This window comes from Podarcis bocagei (assembly GCF_964188305.1).
Source record: "Podarcis bocagei genome assembly, chromosome: 2".
NCBI lineage: Eukaryota > Metazoa > Chordata > Lepidosauria > Squamata > Lacertidae > Podarcis > Podarcis bocagei.
The window spans coordinates 91,653,476-91,668,022 of record NC_138126.1 but is presented as its reverse complement, the minus strand read 5'-3'; the positions used below and the strand labels follow the sequence as shown (position 1 = coordinate 91,668,022).

At 40.8% G+C, this 14,547-nt stretch overlaps 1 protein-coding gene across 4 annotated transcripts in view; it reads left to right on the top strand.

Moving 5' to 3' along the window:
- Positions 1-14,547, top strand: part of MYH10 (myosin heavy chain 10) — a 71,807-nt gene that overhangs the window by 30,042 nt on the left and 27,218 nt on the right. For all 4 annotated transcript variants that reach the window (XM_081184443.1, XM_081184442.1, XM_081184444.1 and 1 more), the window contains 9 exons: positions 1,421-1,484; positions 3,653-3,751; positions 4,871-5,014; positions 5,565-5,660; positions 7,431-7,549; positions 8,131-8,283; positions 8,674-8,847; positions 9,760-9,933; positions 12,192-12,306. In XM_081184443.1, the coding sequence (XP_081040569.1) occupies positions 1,421-1,484; positions 3,653-3,751; positions 4,871-5,014; positions 5,565-5,660; positions 7,431-7,549; positions 8,131-8,283; positions 8,674-8,847; positions 9,760-9,933; positions 12,192-12,306 (1,138 nt within the window). The remainder of the gene's footprint in view (positions 1-1,420; positions 1,485-3,652; positions 3,752-4,870; positions 5,015-5,564; positions 5,661-7,430; positions 7,550-8,130; positions 8,284-8,673; positions 8,848-9,759; positions 9,934-12,191; positions 12,307-14,547) is intronic.

Below are 14,547 nucleotides of genomic sequence, written 5' to 3'. Positions count from 1 at the left end.
TCCAGCTGAGTTGAATGGAGCTTACTCTGCAGTGACTGGGTGTAGCATTGCAGTCTAAATGAGTCCATCCCCTGTTGTGTTGGTGTAAACATGCCTTGGATAAATAAGCAATTCCCTCCCGATTAAGTTCCATGTTTGCCTATGATACATTTTTTTTAAAAAAAGAGCTCAGTGTTAATTTTCCCATGAGCAAGTCATGTAACAGCTGAAGCTTACAACAAAAATAACCAATTTGTTACCTCATTCTCTAGAAGAAGAGAGGTGGCAGCGTATAGTCACTCCGTTTATTTAGCTTATGACTAGCCTTCCAATCTTGCTTTCATTATAATATAGATGCATTGTAAACTTTAAATCACTACTACAAGTTGAGCATCAGTAGTACCCTGTAGGTGTGCGTATACAGTACATGCAGGTTAGAATGGTGGAGCCAGAACCTGGGGGACCAGGGTTTCAGTTCCCACTCAGCCATGAAGCTCATTGGGTGACCTTGAGCCAGTCACCCTCCCTCTCAGCCTAGCCTTCCTCAGAAGGTGGTTGAGAGGATAACAAATTGGGATGAGGAGGAGCATGTACACCACCCTTGGCTCCTTGGACAATATAAAAGGTGGGGCATAAATATCATAACAAAATAAACAAAAAAAGTTTAGCATTGTGACAAAGAGCATGAGCTGAGAGTCCCTAGTTAAAATAATTTATCTTGGCTGTGAATGACATTGTGAAACACATTGTGTCCTACATCTTAACATTCGTAAACACAGCCGAGAGGATGTGAAAAAACAAACAAGAGGCCTTTTCTTGTAACTGGGTTGGGATGAGTTAGATCAGCCAAATCTCAATCTGTCCAAAGTATGATGGCATTGCAGAGTAGAGTAGATGTAATTAGGCTTCTTCTCAGATGTACTATCTGAAACCTAATGGTAGCTCCACAGATAGGACATTGGCTAAAAGTTCGCAGGCTGCGCTGCTGTTTTGCTCAGTTTTTACTGGAGGCACAAAGACGTGAATGCACTAAAGTTTCTTTCCTGTAAAAGTCCTTAAGCATCTGTTTCCTATTACATTTTTCCTTTAAGTCTGCATTGATGTTGTGAACATAATCACTCCAATGGCTCTGGCACTATTTTTGTAATGAGTAGTTTAATGCAGTCCAGATGGTGATTTATTTTTGTAGTGAAGGTTTTTAAATTCTGATTTGATAAGAGAGAGTTCCTCCTCTGAAGAAGAAATGCATTGTGAATTATCTTCACCTGATCGAAGTGTAATAATAGTGATACACTAAGAAATGCATTCAAACATTGATTTAATGGATGTAAAGGTAAATTATAGCTGTAGTTGAGAGGTATTGCTTCTGTTCTCAATTTAAATAAACTTGGATGCATTGAATTTGTAAGGTAGTAATTTCTTTTCTGTGTTTTTCCTACAGGGCAAGTTCATCAGAATAAATTTTGATGTTACTGGTTATATTGTTGGGGCCAACATTGAAACATGTATCCTGTTTTCAGTAGCTTATTTGATAAACTCTGCTTATGGGGTACAAATAAATTATTATTATTATTATTATTATTATTATTATTATTATTATTATTATTATCTGGGAAACTGTATTGATGACTTGGTTAAAATACAGTAGACACTTCTTCAGTGGCTATGTTTGAGAACTCGGGGCTTATGCAGAGGTGCACTTCCGTTATTGGTTTGTAGAATAAGCGCCAAATAGGCACAGACCTTAATATTGAGGAAATTCTGGTGCACACTCCTGACTTACAAGGTACACAATTTTTAAAATATGCCACAATAGGCTGGTCAACATTTATCCCAATTCTCAGTGCTGTATAGGCTCAGGTTCTGCTGAAGTAAATAAAGCTTCATCAGTTTGAGTCATCTGAAGACCGGGTTACAAGGCTGTGTTCTGTCTTGGTATACACTGAAACTGCACCTGGGTGATTTTGTTGCTGGGAAAATTACCAATGGACTAGATATGATAGGAAGTAATTAAAATGAGTAACTACTTTACAGCTTTTGGGGCTGGTTATGATCATTGCACAAAGGTCTGCAGTTCAGAATGCAGAAAGTGGAAGATTTAGCATGAAGTTCTTGCAACCATTTTGATTGCTTACCACATTTTCCTCAAATCTACATATGCTGCACTTCCAAATTCCCTACTTTTCCCTTTCTGAAATCCATTCAGCTGTTATAGCCAGCTTAAAAACAGTACGCAAGCAAAATGCCAATTTCATGGTTGGAGACACGACACTTTGCAAAGCTCCCTGAAGTATGAACTTCCTAAGGGCCTCTAGATTCTAGAATCAAGGAGCTTGCCATATGATTCTGTCAACAAATAAAAATGGAGCACCTTGGCTTCATGGACTCAGATTTGTATATCTTGCTCCTTTCTGTTGTGTTGAAATTCACTGTTGAGATGCACCTCTACCCAAAATGGCATATATATTTCCTACACAATACTTACCCTTCCCTTGATCATCATGCCTTATTTTTTTTTAACACAACATGTTTTTGTTCTGCCTTATATTTCCTTTATAATACATACTTTTGAAATCTAGCTCCCTCAGTTGCTCTTTTTACATTCCCACTCTATTTTCTTCCTTCAACCTTCTTTTAAAAACAATTTGTTGTTGTTGTTGTTGTTGTTGTTGTTGTTGTTGTTGTTGTTGTTGTTGTTGTTGTTAGGCTCCAGGCAAAAACTTTCCTCTATAACCAGGCCGTTGGCCTTTAACTATCTGTGGCCTTTTAGAAGTTGGCGGAAATTTTTTAATGTATTTCTTTATCGCCTTAGTTTTAATGTATCTATGTGGGGTTTTATTTTGTTGTTAATTTGGTTGGTTGGTTGGTTGTAGTTCACTTTGGGTTACCCTAGACGGGACAGAGTGACTAACAAATTTAATAGATGATGATGATGATGATGATGATGATGATGATTAAAAAATGTCACATTTACTTCATTTTCTTCAAGTCTTCCCTAAAGTACGATTTACTCATAGCAGGGTTATACATCCAGAACTGCCTCCTCTCTTAGAGCTTAGCTCTGGAAGATTAAGTAGTTTGAAAAAGGCCTGTGGCTATTGGCATATGCAGAGTGCACTTATATTGCCACTGAGCAATTGCAAGCAGGAATCATGGGTTGCAGAATCTTCTGAATCAGAGCCTGATGGCATTCCGTAGCCCAACCACGAGCAGTTCTCAGTTTATCCACAGCCTGGAAGCTTGTAGGGAGTTCACCACGTGCCAGGAGAACATTATCTCTCCTTTCAGTGACATCTCCGTGTCTCCCTCTAAGCTGGCTGTGAAGTAGTATTGCACCTCTGCTTAATTTATGGATTTTGCACTCTCTCTGTCTCTTTAAGACTCAAGGAAACAATTTTGATCGGATTTATTTATGAATAGTGCAGCCCGTGGTGGATGTAGCTCAGACTATTTGGAAGAAGCGTAGGACCTCTAATGGTTTTAGAGGTACTAATCTCGCACATCAAATTCTACGCTGAGAATTTCTGATGCTGATGAAGACACAGTGCAAAATAGAATGTGTGAAAAGAAATGGGGTGGGGGGGATTGCTGTTGTTAATTAGGAGGAGTTTGTTTCCTTTTCACAGCAAAACTGCATAGTTGTCCATTAAAATCCTTAATTGCTCTGGCTCAGACCTACTAGAAAAGTCACGTGCCGTCCGTCAAGCCAAAGATGAGCGGACTTTTCATATCTTCTATCAGCTTCTATCCGGGGCAGGTGAACACTTGAAAGGTGAGTCAGTGCATTATTCTTTTGAATTTATTAGTTGCGGCGTTTAAACAGAAGCTGAATTGATTTCATGGTTTTACTATCTTTTTGCATATGGGAAGGGCACAGATGGCTCTGTTTGTCAGGTCATTTGTACTGGCGCTGTCCAAGATACCTTGGATGAGTGATTCCTAAATAATGAACTCTGCAGCTAGGCTTCAGTTCGGTATTTGGAGTTAAGGTTCTGTATTTGGAATGCTGCAGTGGTGCAGGCCTCAATGAAATCTGCATCACCCATATTAACAGATCCAGCAGACAATTACAGTCTAAAGCTTTATAAAATTTATTGAGCCCTTGGCTGGACAGAAACATGTAAGCTTCAAGCCAGGCAGTTAAAGGAGTGCTGGCATCAGCTATCAAACTCACACTGGACAGAAGAGCACTCAAGCTGGGAATAGTGCCAAGGTGCTGTTGGTAGGCCAAAGCAGCATGGTATTTACACTTTAGATGAAGCACAAATTATTGTGAGAAGGCTTCCACTTCTTCTTGGGATCATCAGCATTCCAGATGTAGATGTTCTTTGAGGATACTAATTTTTTACTTTCGTGTCTTCTGAAATATTGCTTGTCTACATTTGTCCTCTGGAAAGTTTTTGTTTGCTTCCAGCCCAATGTGAAAATGAATCTGGGTTTTAAAATAGTTTATAAATACTAGGGAATTGGTCTCTGAACTCTTTAAGCTTTGTCATTGTTAGAGAATGAAATATTGGCCTGCCATAACGTCTTGTATAGGCTTGCCATACATCAGGAAAATTCCTGACACGTAATGGTTTTGGGGTGTAAAAATGGTGCAGGGGGGAATTTTGCCAAATTGGCAAAATGTCAGGGGAAACCCGGATGTATGGCAGCATGATGGGGAAAAGCAGTGGAAACAGCTCCAGAAGCTTAAAATCACTATTTTGGGGGGAGGTTTCACCACAAAAGCTCAACAATTTGGGTTTGTTCCCCACAAAAGCCCAACTACTTTGCAGATGTCAGGAATTTCCCTTTTCGAAATATGGCAACCTTAGGATTAAATGAATGGAGAGTTACTTTACCCAGTGTCTTGAAGAAACCTCTCTTGCGTTTTTCCTCCTCAATACAGCTGATTTACTCCTTGAAGGGTTTAATAACTACAGATTCCTCTCCAATGGCTACGTGCCCATTCCTGGCCAGCAAGATAAGGATAACTTTCAGGAGACAATGGAAGCCATGCATATCATGGGGTTTTCTCATGATGAAATCTTGGGTATGTTTGAAATGGCTTTGGTTTTTGAAGCGGGGAAATGTGTGTTTTTACTTAAAACCTGTAGCTTTTTTGTAGAAATGCAGAAAGTAAGTTCAGTATCGTATCAAGAATAGTGTGGCATCGCAGATTAATAAACATGGTATATGGCTCTAAATATGGACTTGAAAGTGTGTACATAACGAGCAGTAAAATCTTAAAAAGTCAGAGACTTTTAATGGTCTGGGAAGGGCATTATGTAGTTCATTAACACTCCAAGAGTAGCATAAATCCTAAAAGAAGTAATAACTTCTTGGTGTAGAACTGGATTACCCTAGTGTAGGATTTCAGTACCTTTATTTTAGGGTTTGTAGAGCCTCTGACAAATACCTTGACTTGTTGAAACATTGGACTTGTCAGAGCTATGACCCGATCTGAAACAGAGGGGGCCTGTCCTGTGGTTTTCCTGAACCAGTTAGATATTCTTGTTTCATACTGAACTTGACTGCCTGTCAAACATGTATACACAATGTATTTATCTGCTCTTGTCCTCTGCTCTTTTGTGTGCCTCCAGCTATGTTGAAAGTGGTGTCCTCAGTACTACAGTTTGGTAACATTTCCTTCAAGAAAGAGCGAAACACCGACCAGGCATCTATGCCGGAAAATACGGGTAAATATATTTACAAGCACGGTAGACTTGATTTTAGTCTATTTTCCTCATCAGTGATTGATATCTGCATAGATGCTTGCAAAGAAACAGCTCCCTCTGTATCAAGGATAGGCCAATGTGGTGCCATTCAGACGTTGAAGACTGCAGCTCCCATCAGCCCCAAGAAGCACGGCCAGGGATGGTGGGAGTTGCAGCTCACATCATCCTGCACCATGTTGGTTACGCCTGCAATATAGAGGCAGCTGTGGTTGTAGCGATAAGTCCTAGCCTTCAGGTACTAAGAAACTGGTACTGTTCACACATCTTGTGTTTTGTTCCCCCCACCCCCAAACCTACTAAATACTGCAGAATCCCTGAGACTATGTTGAGGTATTTCCTCTTTGAAAAAGTATTTGAACTCTAACCTCATTAAGAGCTTATCAGCAAAGTCTTTAAAACTCCCAAGTAAAATGGTATGTGCAGTTGAATCGGTTTATTTTTCTTGGGTCTATACAGTGATTATGCTGCCAGGGACAGTGATTCTGGAGCCAAACACGACTTTTTGGAGAATTGGAGACCATAAATGCTAAGTTTAGAAAATCTGATCGTTCAAGTGACAGGGTGGTATGCCTGGGACTGACTTTATAATTTAATACTATCCGTGTCTAATGTTCCTCTTAATCATGGGGGGGGGGGGGGAGGAAATCCTGACACAAGTAGGAATTTTCTCACGTTCTTAGTTCACTTTTGTATTCTCTGTGACAAGGATCATCTGTATCATTCAGCCCTTTGTGCTTAAGTGGATTTCTTAAGGGAACTTGTTAATGCATAGAGTAGTGTGTGGCTGGCTTTGTCATCAGAGTGGGTTCACTATCCCCACCCCCCGAGCGCTGATTTAATACTGGTTAAAATGCATGCTTTGACATGTATGAAGCACAACTATATGTAATATGTATTTCCTGAATCTACAGAGTTTTAGTGATAGTTTTATTATATGCTAACACAGAGTTTTATTATAGGCAAACCCAGGCACACGTTCCTGGTGAATGAATGCTAGAATTATGAACTTACTACATTGGTTGTTTGGAAGGCTTCACTTGTTGAGTTGCAGAGCTTACTTATCGCCCTACCTTTCATTAATGTGAAGCACAGTGGTACCTTGGAAGTCGAACGGAATCCGTTCCGGAAGTCCTTTTGACTTACAAAACATTTGGAAACGAAGGCTCGGCTTCCGATTGGCTGCAGGAAGCTCCTGCAGCCAATCGGAAGCCCCATCGGATGTTCACGTTCCAAAGAGTGTTCACAAACCAGAACACTCACTTCCAGGTTTGTGGCTTTCGGGAGCCAAAACGGACAAGTACCAAGGTGTTTGGGATCCAAGGTACGACTGTACTGGTGTTACCCCTTGAGTGATTTTCAAATGGTGTTCTGGGAAATGCTGAGATTCCTCATTGATAGATTCAGTAATGGTGGAAAAACTTCCTTGAAGGTCAATTTGTCCACCATTGCCAGTGTTCCCCTGCAACATGTAGCTGGATGTGTGCTAGGGTGTACCCTTGGTTCATGTAGGGTAGTACAAAGGCTCATTAAGCCTATATGAACTGAGTTGGCAGTCTAGAACATTCACTGGAGTCCTCTGCAATACACAGGGGGTACATTGTCAAACAAGTTGACTTGGAAAGCGTTCCTTAACATTAGGAACTGTGGGAAATGCTTTTTGGGGGACACTTATTCAGTGTTAAAACCAGTTGTTGAGGTTCTGATAACTGATTGCATTGTTTGTATTTGTAGTTGCACAGAAACTCTGCCACCTGTTGGGGATGAATGTAATGGAATTTACTCGAGCAATACTCACTCCACGCATTAAAGTTGGCAGGGACTACGTCCAGAAAGCACAAACCAAAGAACAAGTAAGCTCTGTGATGCAAAATGTTGAATCTTATTCCACCCAAAGTAGCCACCAATTTCCGGCCAGCAAACATTCTCACCATTTCTCTTTGCCCTGGGGGGTGGTTAAATATCCTGTGTGTTATAGTAAGACTGCATATGAGGCCTCGGGTTTCACCTGGAGCCCAAAAACTGCTGACAAGTTAGTTCTGGCATTTCAAATGTGCCTGGATCCCCATCAGTGCCTCTCGGTTCAGCTTCAGTATTGGAGTTCCAAGTAAGGAGACAAGTACACTGAGCATCGGTACACTGGGTGCAGTGGTTGATCAGTGAGATACAGTTTGATGTGTGTGTGTGTCTGTAGAAAAACTAGAAAGCCACATAATGGCTGGCCTTCTGTGTCTAGGTGGTACAACGTTCAAGCTTAGATCTTAGTTAGAATATGACATTTATACTCCTTTGGGATGAAGGGTGGGATATAAACAAAATAAATATACCTAGGAAATAGCATGTTCATTATCTTTCTATTGGAAATAGTAACTGTGTTAAACTTAGTATTTCTATTTTCTTACAACTTCTTCCAAATTCTCGTTCAAATTTTCAGGCAGACTTTGCTGTGGAGGCATTGGCGAAAGCCACCTACGAACGCCTTTTCCGCTGGCTTGTTCACCGCATTAACAAAGCTCTGGATAGGACCAAGCGACAGGGAGCTTCTTTCATCGGAATCCTGGATATTGCTGGATTTGAAATCTTTGAGGTATTTAGACGGATGAAAGAAATCTCCAGTACTTACTAGATTGAGAGATTTTTGTAACATATATAAAATAGCATTGCAAAGGATCTGGAAGCTCCAAACTGCAATATTGAAAGTTCATGGATAAGATTCTACTCTACACGTGACCACATTTTTCAGTGGCTTTTCCTGACTTTTAAGCAGTCTTGGTAAGCTCTGAATGAGATGGGGTTTCTGTGTAAGAGATTAGCACGTCTGCCTTATTTCCTTGCTGTCATAGAATCATGTGCAAAACTCTGCACGTTTGGCCAGTTGCTTGTTAAATGGTTTGCCCTGCAAAACTTACATTGTAGTATAACCAATACAAAAGCTGTAAAACTCTAAAAAGTTAACTTTCTTGATATTTTCCCCTAGTTGAATTCCTTTGAGCAACTTTGCATCAACTATACCAATGAGAAGCTGCAGCAGTTATTCAACCACACCATGTTTATCTTGGAGCAGGAGGAATATCAGAGGGAGGGCATAGAGTGGAACTTTATTGACTTTGGACTGGATCTGCAACCCTGTATTGATTTAATTGAAAGACCTGTAAGTTCTCGTCCTTGTCCTTTTAACAGCTCATAGCTTTCTCAACCAAGATCTCTCTTTGATGTAAATCATTCCATACACCTTACCGATCCAAGTTTTGTTTTTTGTTTTTCTAGTGGGGCTTCTCTGGGATTTAAGTGTTGAATCAAGAGACATTTCTGTAAAGTGTGCCTGTAGACAAATCCAGCAAGTGCTACCCTCCTGGTTTGCATTTGTGGCATTATTATTCTGCTTTTCTAATTAAAAACTGATCGGGCGACTTAAAAAGCAAATTTATAATAAACAAAACCTAGCCAGAAAAATGTGTTATGAACTGAAATTCAGAATGATGTTCTTACAGGCAATACATGCCTCACTGGATCTGATTAATAAGGCGCTGGTAACTTGGAACATGCCCAAATGTACTCTAGGCTTGCTTATGTCACACATTATTTTGTGAGCTAACTGAATGGTAGGGAACCCTGACTTTCAGTGTATATGTCACTGAGCTCTGTTTCTTTTCCTCTTTCTTGTCCTATACCTTTAATAGCTCTTACTTCGGTTCTGATAATTTTGATTACATTTCAGGTAGCTCTGTGTTGCTATGAGACATCCTGTGAGGCAAAGCATCATGTTGGTTGAACTTGATGCTTTAGAATTCTTGATATGCTTGTATCTTGTTCCCTTCTTGTATCTGATTTCAAAATCAACTGACTTGGGGGGGGGGGGAATCCATTGCCATTAGTCACGTATGTCCACTTGTATCTCCCGTTGAAATGTGAATATGGATTTGATTTTTGCATAAGCATGTGCTCTTCTTCAGCTGTGTTGCTCAGGTGCAACTGTATGGTGAAAGGAATATCAAATGAGGGGAGGTGAGAACAGAATAGATTCTGGTAATAAAACATTTATTTATGTATTAATCCTTGCTAGGCCAACCCCCCTGGTGTACTTGCTCTCCTGGATGAAGAGTGCTGGTTCCCCAAAGCAACTGACAAGACATTTGTGGAAAAACTGGTCCAGGAACAAGGAACCCATTCCAAATTCCAAAAGCCTCGGCAGCTGAAGGACAAGGCAGACTTCTGCATAATTCATTATGCAGGAAGGGTAAGCTTGAAATGCTATATGATTTCTTCAGCATTTATCAGTGTGTCCCATTTGTGGGACTTCTGAGAGGCTACAGGAGCCTGTGTATCTTGCTATTTGAGAATAAGTTTGGCCTCCTGAGTCTGGTCATCAGGTAGGATTGGAGAGTGAAATATGTTGCTTCCAAACTCTGGTGCCCATTTTGATTCCATGCAAGATACTTCACGTGCTGCAATACAGTGGCACCTCGGGTTACATGCGCTTCAGGTTACATACGCTTCAGGTTACACACTCCGCTAACCCAGAAATAGTGCTTCAGGTTAAGAACTTTGCTTCAGGATAAGAACAGAAATGAGGCTCCGGCGGCAGCAGGAGGCCCCATTAGCTAAAGTGGTGCTTCAGGTTAAGAACAGTTTCAGTTTAAGAACAGACCTCCGGAACAGATTAAGTACTTAACCAGAGGTTCCACTGTACTTTAAAGAAAATCAATTTCACACTTACGGGTATAACTTGCCCTTATAGGTATAATCAGTTAATTTGTAGAAGAACTTAATCAGTACCTATTGAAGAAGGCACCTCACAATTTGAATCAATATTTTCCCACTGGGGCTTACCTAGATGGGTTTCAAAGTGTCTATATCCCACTTTGATCTTTGCAGGGTGGTCCTGCAAATCTTGAATCAAAGTCAGTATGGATCAAACGTACTGAATTTTGGGTGGGCCGGGGTGAGAGGAAACTATGTTGCTATTCACCTCTCCTGAATGTTTAAAGGCTAGGTTGTGTTCCTGAGATGCAAATAGTAACTGACTAGTGCTTTGGGCCAAGGACTGGAGAAGCCTTGCTATCAGTTGTTTCCCCTTTAATACACCTCTAGCAGCATGCCCAAGTACAGTAGTTGCCAGAAACTCATACAGTGGTGCCTCGCAAGACGAAAAGAATTCGTTCCGCGAGTCTTTTCGCCTTGCGATGTTTTTCGTCTTGCGAAGCACGGTCCGTCGCAACTCCGCCTCTTCAAGCGGCTTTTTAAAAAAAGCGCAAGACGTTTTCGTCTTGCGAAGCAAGCCCATAGGGAAATTCGTCTAGCGAAGCAGCACAAAAACGGAAAACCCTTTCGTCTAGCGGGTTTTTCGTCTTGCGAGGCATTCGTCTTGCGGGGCACCACTGTAGTGCCTTTTTCATATCTTGCCCTGAAAAGTAAATTTCAGCTCCTGATCTTTTACTTACTTTGCCAAACCTTTATTAGGCATTACAAATACAGGCATTACAAATATAGGCCATCATAAAACATCCATATACAGTGGTACCTCAGGTTAAGTACTTAATTCATTCTGGAGGTCCGTTCTTAACCTGAAACTATTCTTAACCCGAAGCACCACTTTATCTAATGGGGCCTCCTGTTGCCGCCGCACCGCCGGAGCACAATTTCTGTTCTCATACTGAAGCAAAGTTCTTAACCCAAGGTACTATTTCTGGGTTAGCAGAGTCTGTAACCAGAAGCGTATGTAACATGAACCATATGTAACCCGAGGTATAACCACTGTATAAAATTTTAAACTATATACAAATAAACAGCCATGTAAAATATGTAATAACAAGGAGTTTCTTCCTGCTAAATTATGCCATTCACCACTCTTTTAAGAGATACTATTGACAAAAATTCAGCCACCCTTGCAGTTACTTCGGGGTTAATGTCAGCCTGAACTTTTGCAGGCTCAAGGAACAAAGTCATATCCATCAGTGAGGCACTGCCCAGGACTCCAAATGCCTCTCTGAGGACCTTTGGGTGGAAGGGTGGGATAATTTTAATAAATAAGAATAAGAATAATTTTTTTAAAAAATTGATAATAACCCTACAATCGGTTCGGGGGGGGAGGCATTTTCTTAATAGTATCCTACCGCCATATAAACATTGGGAAGTTGTGATCTCTAAAATGGGTTTGAAAGACTTATGGGTCACTTGCAGCAGAGGGAGAGTGTGGAAAGTATCATGTTAAGTGGATCCACTGTACACGTAAAAACCCCGTTCAGACAACCCACCTCATGCATTCAGTGTGACGGAGGAGTTGTGCCTGCTAGCCCTACACCCTTGACAGTGTGGTACATTCAGTGTTAGTCTGAAAAGGGAGTTCAGTAAGTGTGTGCAGAGGTTCTTCACAATTTCAGCACTCCTTAAATGTCAATCACATATGAGGAGATGCAACTCATCTTCCCTTAAAAACAAAAAACAGGTTGGGAAGGTTGGCAGTATTTGCTGTTTACCCCACTTGCTTAATTCCAGGTGGACTACAAGGCAGATGAGTGGCTTATGAAGAATATGGACCCTCTGAATGACAACGTGGCTACGCTTCTACACCAGTCTTCAGACAAATTTGTGGCAGAGCTTTGGAAGGATGGTAAGAATCTGCTCCTAATCTATATAAGATGAGATGGTAAATCCTGGTGGGTGAGTTGGGGCCTTCTCTGCAAAGCTTACACATGAATCCTTCATGGGTTAGTGCAATTCCTTTGAGACTCCTGCCAGCAGTGGCAACAGGAGGGTTTGAAGTGCCGCTGCAATATCAATTAATTTACTTGCACATGTATCATTATGGGCTGATTGCACTTCCATACATCAAGCTACTTAGCTGCTAGTGTGATTATTGAGTAGACTCTTTTCATAGTCATTTAGGATAGTTTGAAAGTCTGTGTTGTGACTAAACGACTTTCAACCTTTCATGAAGCTGCTGTTTTAGTTATCAGCAATGGGTTCACTGGTAAAACAGGACAGTAAACTAAGAATTTTGAATAATCAAAGTTTAAATAGCTCTTAAATATTGTACCATAATAGTACATTGAGTCTTTTTCTTGCATTGTTAATTTTCTGTGTGCCTGGTATGGCGGAACATAAGCTTGCTTAACCAAAAACACTTCTTAAAACTTGGTTGCATTGCTTGGAGTGCTTCCAAAACGGTGTTATAATTTAGTATCCTTTTAACGCCTGCTCTTAGCTTCACATTAACTTAATTTAGGAAAAGATCTGATGGATTACACCAAAAGACACTCTTAATCCTGGATCCCTGTGTTCCATAGTGACCAAACAGATGCCTATGGGAAAGCACAAACCAGACATAAGGGCAAAAGCTATTGCTCACCAGTAACTGTGCCATCTACCTTTGAAGCCCCACAGAGGTTTGGACTTCCCAACTATTGACTGTTATCAGACTCCCAGAGTCGGCTGTCTGCAATGATAGATTGTTCAACCAATCTAGCAAGTTTGGAGATACTTCATATCACCTGATTGGTGGGAACTCTGTATCTGTTCCTTGAAAAGAAAAAAAAGAATGCTCCATCTAAAAGCAGAGTATTGTTTTCCTTCCAAAAGTGCTTGCAAAGCCCCTTGAGCAGCACTTCCGAGGCATCTGACAACCAGCTGATTCCTGGGTACTTAGAAAGTGCATTTTCTACAGATACATAAAATATATCAAGGCGGCTGACAGCATAAAATCTAGAAACATCTATAAAACATAATTTAAAACATCAGTAGATACTGGTTGGTTTAAAAAAGAAATGCATGCTGGGAAGGCCTGTCCAGAAAATACGGCTTTCAAGGGGTTTCTCAAAGAAGGGGAGGGCTGGTACCTGCCAAACCCCTACAGGCCTGTAATGAAGGCCTACCAAACCTAAGGCCTGTGAGGAACCACCAGGATCTCGGGGAGTGAGGTGGTGTATAAGGGACCAGATGGTCATTGAGGTACTTTGGGCCCAAGTTGATTTTGGCTTTGTGAGCTAACACAAGAACCTTGAACCTAGCCTGCTAGCAAAAATAGCAACAAATCAAGATGGTCAGCTTTCCTTATGTAGGGGACATGCTTAAGGCCTCTGGTAAATTTGGTTGCCATTGTTCTGCATCATTTTCAGGTCTACAAACAGCCTTTTAAAGCTATAGTTACCAGCTGCACTATACAAGTGTGGCCCATCATAGATTTATACAATGGTCCAATATTAGCAGTTTTATTTCCTCGCTAAGGTCAACTTCAGTGAAGCAAAGTAAACATGCTAAAGACTGAAGAAATGCTTTTGAGGTTTTATGGAGCCAGGTTTCAAGAATGTGTAATGACTATGATAAACACCCATCTGGGAATATTGTAAATGCCTTGGAGCAGGGACCGTGCATGGATTGTGAGAAGGGGGCGTTTCCATGTCTGTCATAAGTTTAGTTGTAAAATTAGTAGAAGGTGTGCCTGTGGGCTTATTGCTTCACAGTCCATAAATAGTTTCTCTCAGTGCTTTTTTTCTGGGGGGGACGCAGGGGTACGCATACCCCTAAACATTTTGTGAATCTAAGTTTAGCCTCATTGAGGTGCAGTATTTCAATATGAGTAGGAAAATGAGAGTACCCCTAAACATTTTTTAAGGAAAAAAGCACTGGATTATCTATCAAAGAGGCTGTGAACCAGCCCCAAAGTATGCATGAACACAACAATTGTTCCATTTCAGAACATTTTTTCAGTAAACAGTTCCTTGTTGTGAAATATGGAATCACTGTCATGTTTCTTTGTAAATCTATAGCCTGACACCTGCCTTTATGTTCACTGTTTGGGCCCTGAAATCAACACACTCTGCTGAAGATCCATCATTACACCATAGCGACCTGT